Source organism: Salmo salar, chromosome ssa15 (genome assembly GCF_905237065.1).
Source record: "Salmo salar chromosome ssa15, Ssal_v3.1, whole genome shotgun sequence".
NCBI classification, from domain to species: domain Eukaryota; kingdom Metazoa; phylum Chordata; class Actinopteri; order Salmoniformes; family Salmonidae; genus Salmo; species Salmo salar.
Genome location: NC_059456.1, coordinates 35774435 through 35789366, shown reverse-complemented (window position 1 = coordinate 35789366; position 14932 = coordinate 35774435). Strand labels below are relative to the sequence as shown.

General features: G+C 43.9%; 1 protein-coding gene and 1 pseudogene across 3 annotated transcripts; both read left to right on the top strand.

Moving 5' to 3' along the window:
- The first annotated feature begins 6 nt into the window (after positions 1–6).
- Positions 7–8377, top strand: LOC106571304 (serine/threonine-protein kinase LATS1). Of its 3 annotated transcripts, none has more exons than XM_014144215.2 (8): positions 7–208; positions 719–1186; positions 2508–2658; positions 2967–4441; positions 5254–5836; positions 5972–6157; positions 6322–6428; positions 6535–8377. In XM_014144215.2, the coding sequence occupies exons 2-8, from the start codon at positions 833–835 to the stop codon at positions 7066–7068; spliced, it is 3390 nt and encodes a 1129-aa protein (XP_013999690.1). In that variant the 5' UTR covers positions 7–208; positions 719–832; the 3' UTR covers positions 7069–8377. The 3 variants fall into 3 exon arrangements, 2 of the variants coding, with proteins under 2 accessions (XP_013999690.1, XP_013999692.1); XM_014144217.2 differs by having other exon boundaries at positions 16–208; positions 776–1186; XR_001320906.2 differs by lacking the exons at positions 5972–6157; positions 6322–6428; positions 6535–8377 and adding an exon at positions 4798–4867 and having other exon boundaries at positions 5254–5433.
- Positions 8378–8622: 245 nt separating this feature from the next.
- Positions 8623–14924, top strand: LOC106571307 (katanin p60 ATPase-containing subunit A1-like; annotated as a pseudogene).
- Positions 14925–14932: the final 8 nt, after the last annotated feature.

The following is a 14932-nucleotide window of genomic DNA, read 5'->3' as shown; positions in this document are numbered from 1 at the left end:
GGAAACAACCCAGTGAACCAGCACATCCGGGAAACTTGTCTCTGTCAGACATCACAGGAATATTCGAGCCACAGTTGGGACTAACACGGAGTAGTATTAAAGTGAATTACTTTCAAACGTCTAAAACAGTAGATGTACTCATAGTTGATCGCACTTTCTAGTTGATTTGAAATCTGGAGATTTGATTAGGAGAATAACACTGCTGCCGGTAAGTTCATTGACAACAACCTGCTAGTTATAGCTAACTTGGATGGCTAGTGGTTGTTTTGCGACGCCGACGGCCGAAGACAACCCGCAGTAGCCGGGCCTTGTTATACCTGTGGTCGGGCTTTGCTGTCTGGTTTAGCTAACGTTAGCTGGCTGGCTAGCTAGCTAGTTATTTAACTGAAATTGAGTCAGGTGCTAGTTACTTTTTAGCGTAAACTAGATAAAACATTGAATTGTATTCTAAGCTAACTTTTTGCTTTGTAAGTTAGGTTGCTGGAAAACGAATCTACTTACATAACATTCTACAGTCAGTAACGTTTATAGGTACAGGGTTAACCATCTTTGGTTGCTAACGTTAGTTAACTATTGTAAGCTAGCTAAGTAAGCCACCAACACCATTCGTTTTCATGGTTACGTTTGCTAACAAACGTTAGTTCCTTCAGTATCTGCTGAGAGGTTGCATTCATTACTATTAGCTAGCTGCACCATGTTTATGTTTTGTCATCCCCAGGTACTCAGCAGGATGCAGATGTAAAGTAATTCGTCTTGAACCATCTCTTGGCCCCAGATAACCTCGCAGTCCTCTCTTGTTCTCTCCGTTGGCTGCCAACCTACATGTTCTTACATGAAGAGAGGGGAGAAACCCGAAGGATATCGACAGATGCGACCCAAGACTTTCCCCGCCAGCAACTACAGTGGCAACAGCCACCAGATGCTGCAGGAAATTCGGGAGAGTCTCCGTAACCTTTCCCGGCCTTCTGACCTCCCTAAGGTGGACATGGGGGGCGCTGGAAAGGTGATGCCTGAAGATCCCAGGCAGCAAGGGCGCTGCATCAACCCCAAAAACCCCTACCACAAGGCCTTGCAGGAGATTCGCAAGTCCCTGATGCCTTTTGCCAATGAGCCCAGCTCTTCTGGAAGGACTGCAGAGGTTAACAAACAGATGCTGCTGGTGCTGCTCTCTGCTGGTTTTGAGGAGGTAAGGAGGAAGAATGTAAAAGTGGAAACTACTTAACCTAGGTAGCGCATTAGTACTGTGTAGTAAATTAAGTTATTTTCATTTGAATGAATATAACAAAAATAATTAAGATGTTTAAAATCAGTCAAGCAACGTTGTCGAATAATCTGAATTATACCAGTTATAATTATACCAGTTATAAAGTTATAAAATCGTCACCACCATTCTAACAAATGATTATATTTTGGAATATTTTTGTATGTTTTTTTATTCGGGATGGTGCAACGCTTTCAGTGTAAACTTAAAGACTAAAACGAGATATAAAGTATGCAGAAAAGATAATGGAGCTATATGTATATATATATATAAAAAATAAAGATAATCTTTGAGAACTAACAACATTCACCAAAATAAAAACCAGACAGTCAGGGAGAATGTAAAATTCCAAAAATGTCTTGGCATGGGGCCCCCATTGATTTTATGTTTCAGTTACTCAGATAGCATAAGAACACAGCATAAGCCATGACAAAATATGTAGAATTTCATGAAATTAGCTTTAAAACAGCAACATTTTGTTGAGCAAAAGAAGGAACTCATAAATGTTTGCTCGGGGTTCACACCATTGTCCATTTCTACCTCCACACACACACACACACACACACACACACTATGCTAACTTTGCCACCGCTACAAAAAAAAACATCTTAGGGGAAACACTTTATACCATGAACAACTCTGAAATATTCAAGCTATTGCACAAAATGAGTTATTGCAGAATGTTTTCCCTTTGTTGGTGGATGACAGGAGACTGATGTGAAATATGAAAGCTATGCAATGTGGAATGACCAGCTTTAGCTGCATGCTCAGGGTGTCATGATTGTCTGTGACCTTTAGTCACTTTACCTCGACTAACCGGTGCCCCCGCACATTGACTCTGTACCAGTATCCCCTGTATATAGCCTCGCTTGTTGTTTTACTGCTGCTGTTTAATTATTTGTTACTTTTATTTTCTATTTTTTACTTAACATGTTTTTTTTTTCTTTCTTAAATCATTGTTGTAAGTAGGAATTTCACTGTAAGGTGAAACCTGTTGTATTCGGCGCATGTGACAAATACATTTGATACTCAGCCCTGCGGCAGAGATCAATGAAACCAAGTATGTCAAAAAGCTGCTGATATGTCTGGTTCTTAAATAAATACAAAAAATATATATATATATTCATTCCATTGTATTTGAGAGTTGTGGATAAGTAGTTCCTGTAAACTTGATATGTTTGTCTAATAGCGCCTCGAGAAACCTTTTATTTCAGGTATTAATAGCTAGTAAATGTATTGTGTGCAGGAAATGGTGATCCGTGCTCTGAAGCAGACCAACAGTCGCAGTGTGGAGGCAGCCATAGAGTACATTAGTAAGATGAGCTACCAGGATCCTGTGAGGGAGCAGATGGTGGCTGCCGCCGCCCGCCCCGTCAATGCAGGCATGAAAGCCCCCGGTAGGTGTCTGTCCTCTGGGACCAAACCACTCCTTTACCCAGGGTTGTTCACGGAAACCTGGCTACCATTGTTCCAGGATCTAGGACTTGGCTATACTATTTGTCTCTGGAGATACAATCAATTGTCAATGAGGGAACAAGATTCTGTTGAACAACTCTGGTTTGGGGGAAGGGAGTGTGTTTCAAATGAGAATGTTGTACAAGGCACTGGTTTGCTTTCTTTCATATTTCAGTAATGTCTATCGCAAACATAATTATTCATTTTTATATGCTGCCATGAACTGTAGTTTTTCTTTCCATCATTGCAGGCTCATCTCACATTCAGCAGCCTGTGCTAAGAAGGCAGAGCTGGAAGGGTTCCAAGGAGTCTCTGGTTCAGAGACATGGCCCCATGATGGTGGAGGGGATGATTTACCATTCAGACAGCCCTGGACCCCAGGGTGACCTGGCAGGACGAGGCCCACCCCCAGCCTTCCCACAGGGTCACCCTGGCAACAACCAACGGGTCAACCCTCCCCTACCCCCTCAGGTGCGCAGTGTCACCCCTCCCCCAAACAGAGGTGCAACCCCGCCCCCACCTTCCTGGGACAGTAACCTCTCCACTAAGCGCTTCTCTGGCAACATGGATTACCTCATGCCCCGCATCTCTCCTGTTCCCCAAGGGGCCTGGCCTGAAGGCTACTCAGCCCCCCAGAACCAGAGGGGCATCAGCCCAGTGCCCATGGGCCGTCAGCCCATCATCATGCAGAGTTCTGGGGGTAACAAGTTCAGCTTCCCCTCCAGCTGGTCTCAGAACGGCTCCCCTCAGCCAGACTACATGGGACACCAGAGTGGTGGCAGCAGACAACCCCCTCCCCCTTACCCAGTTAATCAGAGCAACAGACAAAGCCCAACCGCTCAACAGATGCAGGCCGGAGGTCCTGCCTCCTCCCCATCCTACATCAACGGTGGTAACCTCCCCCAGTCCATGATGGTGCCTAACCGGAACAGTCACAACCTTGACATGTACAACATGGGCGTGCCTCAGTCCTGGTCCCAAGCCACCCCTGGCCAGCCTCAGTCCTCCCCAGGTAGTGGTAACCAGGACGTGTCCCCCTCATGGCAGCAGCACAGCATCCCTGTCCGATCCAGCTCCTTCAACAGCCACCAGATGAGCAACAGGCAGGGCCACCCGGCCAGCTCCCAGCCCTCTGCCACCACAGTGACGGCCATCACCCAGGCCCCCATCCTGCAGCCTGTAAAGAGCATGCGCGTGCAGAAGCCTGAGCTACACACTGCCGTGGCCCCTGCACACCCACCCTGGATGCACCAGCCCCCTGCACCTCCCACTACCTACCAGGAGCCGCTACCACCAGCACCCATGCCCCAGGTACCCATGCCAGTAGCAGAGGTGCCCAGTTACCAGGGTCCTCCACCCCCATACCCCAAACACCTCCTCCAGCAGCCTGTTGCACTCTGCCCTGCCTATGACCCAGGGCCCAAGCCCAGTTCTGGGAGAGAGGAGGATGCAGAGGAGGAGGATTGTAGCAGCACCGCTAGTGACAGGCCAGAAGGCCCAGACTTTGCTGCTGTGGGAACAGAGAAGGAGAATAAACAGATCACCACATCTCCAGTGCCTATGCGCCGGAACAAGAAAGACGAGGAACGGCGAGGAGACCCCAGAGTGCCTCTCTACTCTCCCCAGGCCTTCAAGTTCTTCATGGAGCAGCACGTTGAGAACATCCTGAAGAACCACCAGATGAGGATTCATAGGAAGAAACAGCTGGAGAGTGAGATGCAGAGGGTGAGAGTACACAGTCACTGCTTATAATGTCCCTGTGAGTTAAATTTGGTCTAATCTATGGTATAATGGTATAATCTAAATACATTTGGTCTATTCAATTCGGAGGAATACAGGGTATTTATTTATTAGCTGAAATGCCTACATTTTCACTGTAATTTGGCATGTCCAATGACAGTCAACCTTAAGATTCTGGCACCCTCTTCAAATATGTTGTCATGCAGTCCTGGCTTTCAATCTTCCTGACTCTTTACTATTTATTTCCCATTTTATATTTTCATTCTTTTGAATGTTATATTCTTCCCTTCTGCTTAGCTGTCTCTCTTTCTCTCCTTTTCTCTCCCTGCTGTCACTAACAGCTGATGTAGAAGGTAAAGGTATCTCCTATCAATGCTGTGACCTGAATAGTCCACACAGATCAGTGACCAAGTAAGCAGCTGTTGAAAGATGGGCCACTTTAATTGAACGGCATGAAGCCCTCTGTTGACTGACCGCATCACACCAACTCCTTAGGGAGATGCATGCCTTCCCATCCACTTTCCATGTTTAGTGCTCCGTCCAGCTTAAATTATGCTTGCCAAGACAACCAGCCTTATTGAGAACTTCTGCTGTATCTCTTTGGTTGTTTTTTATCTCTTACCTTTCTAATGTGTTTTAATGCTTACTATTTTGTGTTCCTTGACCTGGGCCAGCATTCTGCCAGGTTGAATCCATTGCTTTGCTAATACATCTGTGGTTGTCTTATTTTGTGTCTAATTCATGTTCTGTGGTTCTCTTAAGGGCCTGAATGTAAATTGTCATATTTTGCAATTTAGGTCAAGTTATCAGGGGATGCCCAGGAACAGATGCGCATGATGCTGTCTCAGAAAGAGTCCAACTACATCCGACTGAAGCGGGCCAAGATGGACAAGTCCATGTTCAAGAGGATCAAGACCCTGGGCATCGGCGCCTTTGGAGAGGTGTGTCTAGCCCGGAAGGAGGACACTGGAGCCCTGTACGCCATGAAGACGCTGCGCAAGAAGGACGTTCTCCTCAGGAACCAGGTGGCCCACGTCAAAGCAGAGAGAGACATCCTGGCTGAGGCTGATAATGAGTGGGTGGTGCGGCTCTACTACTCCTTCCAGGACAAGGACAACCTGTACTTTGTGATGGACTACATTCCTGGGGGAGACATGATGAGTCTGCTGATCCGCCTGGGCCTCTTCAAAGAGGAGTTGGCTCAGTTCTACATCGCTGAGCTCACCTGCGCCGTGGAGAGTGTGCACAGGATGGGCTTCATCCACCGCGACATCAAGCCAGACAACATCCTCATAGACCGGGACGGACACATCAAGCTCACCGACTTTGGCCTCTGCACCGGCTTCCGCTGGACACATGACTCGAAGTACTACCAGAGTGGTTAGTATGATCCATGTTTTATGATGCTTGTTGCTGCTTCAATCCAAGAGGATGTTTTGGTCTTTAGGGTAACACTGTTCTCCCCCTTTTCATTGTCAATAAAGCCATGCAAATCTTTGTGTCGTCTCTCTGCAGGAGACCATGTTCGGCAGGACAGCATGGACTTCAGTAAGGAATGGGAGCAGGACCCATCTAACTGTCGCTGTGCAGACCGGCTCAAGCCCCTGGAGAGGAGGAAGGCGAGGCAACACCAACGCTGCCTGGCTCACTCCCTGGTGGGGACACCTAACTACATCGCTCCAGAGGTGCTGCTAAGGACGGGTAAGCCTGTGAAAAGGAAAATTTGAATCCGCTCTGAAGTTGAAAATATTATCGGTGATGTTTGAATGACCAGTGCAGGAGTGGAATTTTGAAAGGTTATTATTTGTCTCTTGTGCATCATGTTATTGTGTCTAACATGTGACTGTGTTACCTCACTTTTCAAGGATACACCCAACTGTGTGATTGGTGGAGTGTTGGTGTCATTCTGTATGAAATGGTGGTTGGGCAACCTCCTTTCTTAGCAACTACACCCCTGGAAACCCAGCTCAAGGTATCTAACCCAGTTAAAAACGGAGCATATCTCATGTTGGCCTGGTTTGTTAAGTGCTGTTGTCCTCCGCTCTATGTTTAAAGCTCTGGTTTGTTATTCTACCCAGGTGATAAACTGGCAGACCACCCTGCACATCCCCCCTCAAGCAAAGCTGAGCCCAGAGGCATCAGACCTTATCATTAAACTATGCCGTGGCCCCGAGGACCGCCTCGGCAAGAACGGTGCTGACGAGATCAAAGTGCAGCCCTTCTTCAAGACCATCGACTTCTCCAACGACCTGCGGCAAATGCAGCCGGCCCCCTACATCCCCACCATCGCTCACTGCACAGACACCTCCAACTTTGACCCGGTGGATCCAGACAAGCTGTGGAGCAGCAACAATGAAGGTGAGGGCAACCACAACGACACCCTCAATGGGTGGTTCAGGAACGGCAAGCACCCCGAGCACGCCTTCTACGAGTTCACTTTCCGACGCTTCTTCGACGACAACGGCCACCCCTACAGCTGTCCCAAGCCCATTGGCATAGAGTATGAGGAGGGTTTTGATGGGGATGAGGCAGACTCTGAGGCACTGACACAGGAGGAGGGAGACCAGGAAGAGAGCAACAGGGCACAGGGCCGTGATTTGGTCTATGTGTAGTATCGTTTAAGAACATGTTTGTTCTGCTGGACTGTTTGCACATAATAGGTCTGGGAAACAGGTTTCTGGTTTGTCAGAGAGCGGGTCAGGGTGTGTGTGTGGGTTTTCAGTGGCATATTCTGTGGGGCGGAACAATTACGATCAGATATAATTGTACCATTCAAGCAGATACACGGTACATATAACTACACTACAGTATAGTCCCTCTACACTACAGTCTACAAGAGGGTTTAGTCTTTTCACACTACAAGTGTATTCATGGGGTTGTACATGGTAAGGTTAATATGTGTTGACTCTGAACAGACTTAAATTAATTGAAAGAAAATATCAGGGTTTTCTTCGAAGAATTACAAACCCTGTTTTCAGCCTTAATTTATTCAATATATTATAAACTGGTGATGCTAGTTGATATATGAATGAGATTTTTTTTGTTGTAACATGTTTTTATTGGAAATGTTCCTAATTTATATTTTAAGGTCTTGCAATGGGGATATACTGTATTAGTGATATAACTGGTAGGATTTGCAGGGATAAGTAACTCTTGAATTATTCATTCCTGTGCCTTTGATCTTCTGCTCTTTCACCAAATACTGTATATGGGACTGCCATTTCAAACTAGACTAGCCTGAGTTGATTGAACTAGGATTGTGTGTATTTTTTGAATTTATACATAAAATGTATTTATAAATTGTTGTAAATATTTTCTCTATTCTGTTGGTTAGTTGATATTCATTAGGGCAGGCCCTCTTCTTTATTCCCCTCTAAAATCTCTTTCCTCAGTAATTTTTGGTAATGGTCATTCCACAGTGTTTATTTTGTTTAATGTGGCCTTTCAGCACCAAGGAAAATCTGAAAGGTACCTATTGTAATAATACAACAAAAAAAACAGTTGGGGCCGACAGGCTCTCTTATGCTATGTACAGTAAATGTTATTCTCTTTCATTCACTTCCACTTCATCTGCTTTCATCACTTCTTTCATTCAGTCTCTCAACCAAAGCACTAGGCTACGCTGTGTATGAGCTCACTGACACAGCTGACCTGTTAATGAAGGACTGACACTGTTGTAATGGAAACTGGATTATGAACGGGCACTCTTTAGTAGCTCATGGTGGATGGATGGGTCTCCACTCCATCCCATCATTTTGCCTTTTATGTGTTTTGGAAAGCTATGAATGTAATTATGGAATAGGAACACTGACATTGCTGCACTGGTTTTGATTACATAATTCGATTTGAGTGTAAATGTATTTTAGGGAGGTTGGGTGCAGGGAACGGGAGTGATTTAATAAACAATGTAAAGCACTTGCACGAATGCCATTTTATTGTACCTTTCACACCTGACACCCCTGGAACTATCCAATATACAGGCTGGCTCTACTAACTATACAAATCAACAATGCCAGTATCTTCACCCAAACGTGGAGTCTGGTGAAGAGGGTCAAAGCCCATGGAATACAGTTTACAACCATATTATTTGCACTTTTGGTACATGAAAGAGTGACAACAGTAGTAGTACTGCTGCCGCTATGGTTCTGAATTCAGTTCAGGATATGACGCTTTGACAGCTTCAAACAGAGGCGGCTTTGTTGTGGTTGTTGAAGCTCTCTTGTCAGACGAAAATAAACGCTATTTATGTAGCTACCAGTATTCTATAGATTTTAGCCATTTTCAAACCCTTGGGGATCCATTTGTGTTTCAGTCCGTGGGTGCGGTTCTACACTTTTTATGTCGTATTTCTCTTTCCCATCAACAATGCAACAGGTGGGTCTAGCTAGTTAACGTTAGCACTAGAGCTAACTAGCATGCTAAAGACGTTTGGGAGCTAGTTTGAAGTTGTATTTTTATGTGCCAGTAACGTTGTGACAAATACTTTTGCCCGTTGTATTACTGGTATTGTTTTTGTAAATGGTGGTGCTGTTTGCTCGTTCATCTGAAACGTGTTGGCTAGCTGAGTTAACTTGGCTAGCTGGCTAACTATGTTAAGTAAGCTAACATTCAGATAGAACTGGCACATCCTTATGTCCGTCTTGTCGACTCTTGCCCTTGATGTTTTGTTTTACATAATCTCTGTTGTCATCACTTCTGGAGAGAACTGTACAAACAACTAATGTTCTTCATCCCCTAGAATGAGTCTGCATGAGATCAGTGAAAACGTGAAACTTGCTCGAGAGTACGCCTTACTTGGGAACTACAGTTCTGCTATTGTTTGCTATCAGGGAGTACTTGAACAAATTAAGAAACACCTTTTTACATTACGGGATAGTAGCTTCCAACAAAGATGGCAAAAGGTAAAATATAAGACGTTTCACTTTGAAAACAAAGTTTAATTTAAACCGAGTTTTGGTCAGAAAATGTCTGCAAATGTCACTTCGACCCTTGCTCTTGACATCTCTTACAGGTATGGAAGAGATAAACGAAGAAAACAAACAGGTTGAAGAAATAATGACAACTCTAGAAAATGTTAAACTGGAGACCACCCCATCCAAACCACCATGTAATAAAGACAGCGTTAGTGACATATGGCCTGTACAAGTAGAATGCAGGTACTGTATGGACTCCTTTCTCACACATTCCTATTCTATTGTATAGATTTACAGGCCCATTCATAAGTGGATATTGCACTTTACTGGGAAAATATATTTAAGTTGTTTTCAGGTCTTTACATTAGTATCTGATTGGGTGTGTAGTTTGGTTAGTAAACTGTTTGTTTGAATAAAATAAATAATGAGTGGGATTATTGCTCAGAGTATCTGATAATAAGTAGCCTGGTTTCTTTCTTGCAGCGCTCACAAAGGTATAGACCTACTTGAGGTCTAAATGTGACCTTTTAGTTTTGGCCTACAAAATAGCTGAACATGAATGTATTATTTGGAGTGCCACCCACTTAATACTTAAATCTGCACCATAGAGACTACTGCCCTATGTACATAGTCACTTCAATAATGTTTACATACTGTTTTACCTACTTCATATGTATATACTGGATTCTAGTTGAGGCTCATCCTATATAACTACTGCTGTGCACACCTTTTCCATACATCATGTACATACTTTTGATCATGTAGTGTATGTGGACACCTGCTTGTCGAACATCTCATTCCAAAATCATGGGCATTAATATGGATTTGGTCCACCCCTTTGCTGCTATAACAGCCTCCACTCTTCTGGGAAGGCTTTCCACCTGATGTTGGAACATTGCTACAAGAGCATTAGTGAGGTCGGGCACTGATGTTGGGCGATTAGGCCTGGCTCGCAGTCGGCGTTCCAATTCATCCCAAAGGTGTCCAATGGGGTTGAGGTCAGGGCTCTGTTCAGACCAGTCAAGTTCTTCCACACCGATCTCGGCAATCCATTTCTGTATGGTCCTCTCTTTGTGCACAGGGGGATTGTCATGCTGAAACAGGAAAAGGCCTTCCCCAAACTGTTGTCACAAAATTGGGAGGACAGAATTGTCTAGAATGTCATTGTATGCTGTAGTGTTAAGATTATTAACATATTAACATTAAGATTATTAACATCCTGAACAGGATAATTCTAAAAACATACAAAATGTTTCTCTTTGTAAGGATTGTCTAACAGGAAACACTTGCTTGTTTAATGCCTGTAGGGATGATATTGCCGATTTGGAAGAAGCAAAAAAGCTTTTAAAAGAAGCTGTTGTGCTACCCATGTAGATGCCAGAGTTTTTCAAAGGCATACGAAGACCATGGAAGGTATACATGGAAGCCCAAGGCCCACTTGATTAATACGTTATTTTGATTGGAAGAGTTGATACGATGCCTTGCTAATATGTGGTGTATTCATGTGCAATATTTTCCTAGGGTGTGCTGATGGTGGGTCCTCCAGGCACAGGAAAGACACTTCTGGCCAAAGTCGTTGCGACAGAGTGCAGAACCACATTCTTCAATGTTTCATCTTCTACTCTCACTTCCGAGTCTGAAAAACTGGTCCGCCTTCTATTTGAAATGGTAAGATCCTCGTCAGCTTCCCTGCCCAGGCGGAATATTTTTTTCCTAGAAGAAAACTGGTGGTATCATATTACATGATGTGAAAGGGTGGTGTTTTTGAGGTGTTGTGGCTCTAGTCAGTGTTTCTTTTCTCATCTGGACAGGCCCGGTTCTATGCTCCCACCACCATATTCATCGATGAGGTTGACTCCATGTGCAGCCGCAGAGGAACGTCAGAGGAACATGAGGCTAGCCGACGGGTGAAGGCAGAGCTGCTGGTCCAGATGGATGGTACACACACAGCAGCTACTCTGCTTATAGAAGGCCAAATTAATTACATGCACAATTCATGTCTATATAAAAATGTTTCTTGCCCAATAAATTATTGTACCCTAAATGCATAGCAGTGATCGAATTTTGCTATAGTTTTTGATGCTATCGTTCCTAGGATATTATCCTGTTGTTTAGGTGTGGGAGGAGCATCAGAGAATGAGGATCCCTCTAAGATGGTGATGGTGCTGGCAGCCACTAACTTCCCCTGGGACCCCCTGGGACATCGATGAGGCTCTGAGGCGACGTCTGGAGAAAATAATCTACATCCCTCTGCCTTCAGGTCCACAAACACTACTCACTGTAAATCGTCTATCATAGTCCAAAAAACATGTAGGCATATGGACAGCAGTATTCTAGAATATTTGTCTGTTGGCTTTCATACTTTTTGAATTTTCAAGCAATTTATCCAACTGTCAACACATTAAAATGAATGGAGGACGCTTACCGAAACCGCATTAGTTGGGAATCGTGGGGAGGTGCACGTTCGGGCTGTGCATTCCCATTTGGATGGTGGTCTCAGAGCCACGTAGCTATGTCACAATGGGACATCGGACTATCACGTGTCAGAGTCTGTGGACTATGATAATTTACACTTGACACTGCTTTCCTGAAACATACAGTTAAACATCTAAAATCTAAAAGTGAACTCATATACATATACACACACAGTTCTTTCGGAAAGTGTTCAGACCCCTTGACCTTTTCCACATTTTGTTACATTACAGCCTTATTCTAAAATTGATTAAATAAAATAAAAAACTCCGCAATGTACACACAATACCCTATAATGACAAAGTGAAAACACGTTTCAGAATTTTTTGCACATTTTAAAAACAGAAATACTTTATTTACATAAGTATTCAAACCCTTTGCTATGAGACTCGAAATTGAGCTCAGGTGCATCTTGTTTCCATTGATCATCCTTGAGATGTTTCTACAACTTGATTTGAGTCTACCTGTGGTAAATTGTATTGATTGAACATGATTTGGAAATGCACACACCTGTCTATATAAGGTCCCACAGTTGACAGTGCATGTTAGAGCCAACAAATTGTCCGTAGTGCGCCGAGACAGGAGTGTTTCGAGGCACAGATCTGGGGAAGAGTACCAATTTTTTTTGCATTGAAGGTCCTAAAAGAACACAGTGGCCTCCATCATTCTTAAATGGAAGAAGTTTGGAACCACCAAGACTCTTCCTAGAGCTGGCCGCCCAGCCAAACTGAGCAATCGGGGGAGAAGTGCCTTGGTCAGGGAGGTTGCCAAAAACCCAATGGTCACTCTGACAGAGCTTCAGAGTTACTCTGTGGAGATGGGAGAACCTTCCAGAAGGACAACCATGTCTGCAGCACTCCACCAATCAGGCTTTTATGGTAGAGTGGCCAGACGGAAGCCACTCCTAAGTAAAAGGCACATGACAGCCCGCTTGGAATTTGCCAAAAGGCACCTAAAGGACTCAGACCATGAGAAACAAGATTCTCTAGTCTGATGAAACCAATATTGAACTCTTGGCCTGAAGGACAAGCGTCACATCTGGAGGAAGCCTGGCACCATCCTATGGTGAAGCATGATGGTGGCAGCATCATGCTGTGGGGATGTCTTTCAGTGGCAGGGACTGGGAGACTAGTCAGGATCGACGCAAAGTACAAAGAGATCCTTGATGAAAACCTGCTCAGGACCTCAGACTGGGGCGAAGGTTCACCTTCCAACAAGACAACAACCGTAAGCACACAGCCAAGACAACGCAGGAGTGGCTTCGGGACAAGTCGCTGAATGTCCTTGAGTGGCCCAGCCAGAACCCGGACTTGAACCCTATCAAAGATCTCCGGAGAGACCTGAAAATAGCTGTGCAGCGACGCTCCCCATCCAACCTGACAGAGCTTGAGAGGATCAGCAGAGAAGAATGGGAGAAACTCTCCAAATACAGGTGTGCCAAGCTTGTAGCGTCATATCCAAGAAGACTTGAGGCTGTAATCACTGCCAAAGGTGCTTCAACAAAGTACCGAGTAAAGGATGAACAATGGAAACAGGATGCACCTGAGCTCAATTTTGAGTCTGAATACTTATGTAAATAAGTACATTTGTTCTCTAAATTTGTAAACATTTCTAAACCTGTTTTCGATTTTTCATTATAGGGTATTGTTTTACATTGATAAGGAACATTTTTTATTTAATCCATTTTAGAATACGGCTGTAACGTAACAATGTGGAAAAAGGGAAGGGGTCTGAATACTTACCGAATGCACTGTATATATTCATTCACAATGGCGTACGTGATGTTTGCTTGTTTTCTCTGCAGCCAAGGGCAGAGTGGAGCTGCTGAAGATAAACCTAAAGGAGCTGGCCAATGATGTGGACATGGCCAAGATAGCAGAGCAGATGGAGGGCTACTCAGGAGCAGACATCACCAACGTGTGCAGGTAAGGCCTTTACTTTTTCAGGTTTAGGTTAGTTTTTTCTTTAACAAATAGAAACCAGTCACAAATAAACACTAGATTGGTCAAGTATGTTAGTTCCAATACCTCAGCGAAGACTATCACTGATTTGAAAATGAGATGCCTCTCAAATAAGGAAATAATGGAATCATTCTTAACCTAATTGTGGAAAGTAATGTTATTTGTGTTCCATTGCCTTGAGTGAACCCTCTCTCCATGACGTCTGTAGGGATGCCTCTCTGATGGCCATGCGGCGAAGGATCGAGGGGCTGACGCCAGAGGAGATCCATAACATCTCCCGGGACGAGATGCACATGCCCACCACCATGGAGGACTTTGAGTCTTCTCTGAAGAAAGTGTCTAAGTCTGTATCAGCTTCCGACCTGGAGGAGTATGAGAAGTGGATTGAAGAGTTTGGCTCCTGCTGAAAGTTAATCAGGAAGCCTGCAGCACCTCAAATCTGCAGAGGAATTAGTGGGAGGCTCAGTATATATTCTGGGAACAATACTTTAACTCATGTCTTCCTTTTCTTTGTAAATTATTTATATTTTAGGCTAGGTGATGCGACATGCCTTAAAGTAGGGTAACCAACTGCTTCTCTTGCTAAATATCCTCCTGGATACAGTCCATATACCACACCAAGGTGCCTTGTATTGATTATAAACAAGTTATCAACATAAATAGAACGGTAAACATTTATATTTGTCATACCAGTGGTATAGTCTGGTATACACATGGTTGAAATGCTGTATCAGCCAATTAGCATCCAGGACCCAAACTACATGGTTTACAATATGAAATATACAATTAGTCAGTCTCATGGGCATAACACAATTGGAAGGAAAGATTCCCAGATTTGTGTTCAATAGGTTTTATTATGGGTCCACAGAGCTAATCCTATAATCCTTACTATTTGCCTTGAACACCTTTTGCTACCAAAGTATCCAGTGTCTTTGGGTTTTATCTGGTGATGTGCTATTGGGATATCTGTTAATCAAAGTTACACTACCTGAAACCGTTTATTATATGCACTTAATTTTATTTTCTTAATGTGTATTTAGGGGACTACCTGGTTCAAATTTGAATGTATATACAATCATAAACACTAACAATTTTGTTAATAAAGTTAAAAGTACAATATGACTTGCATT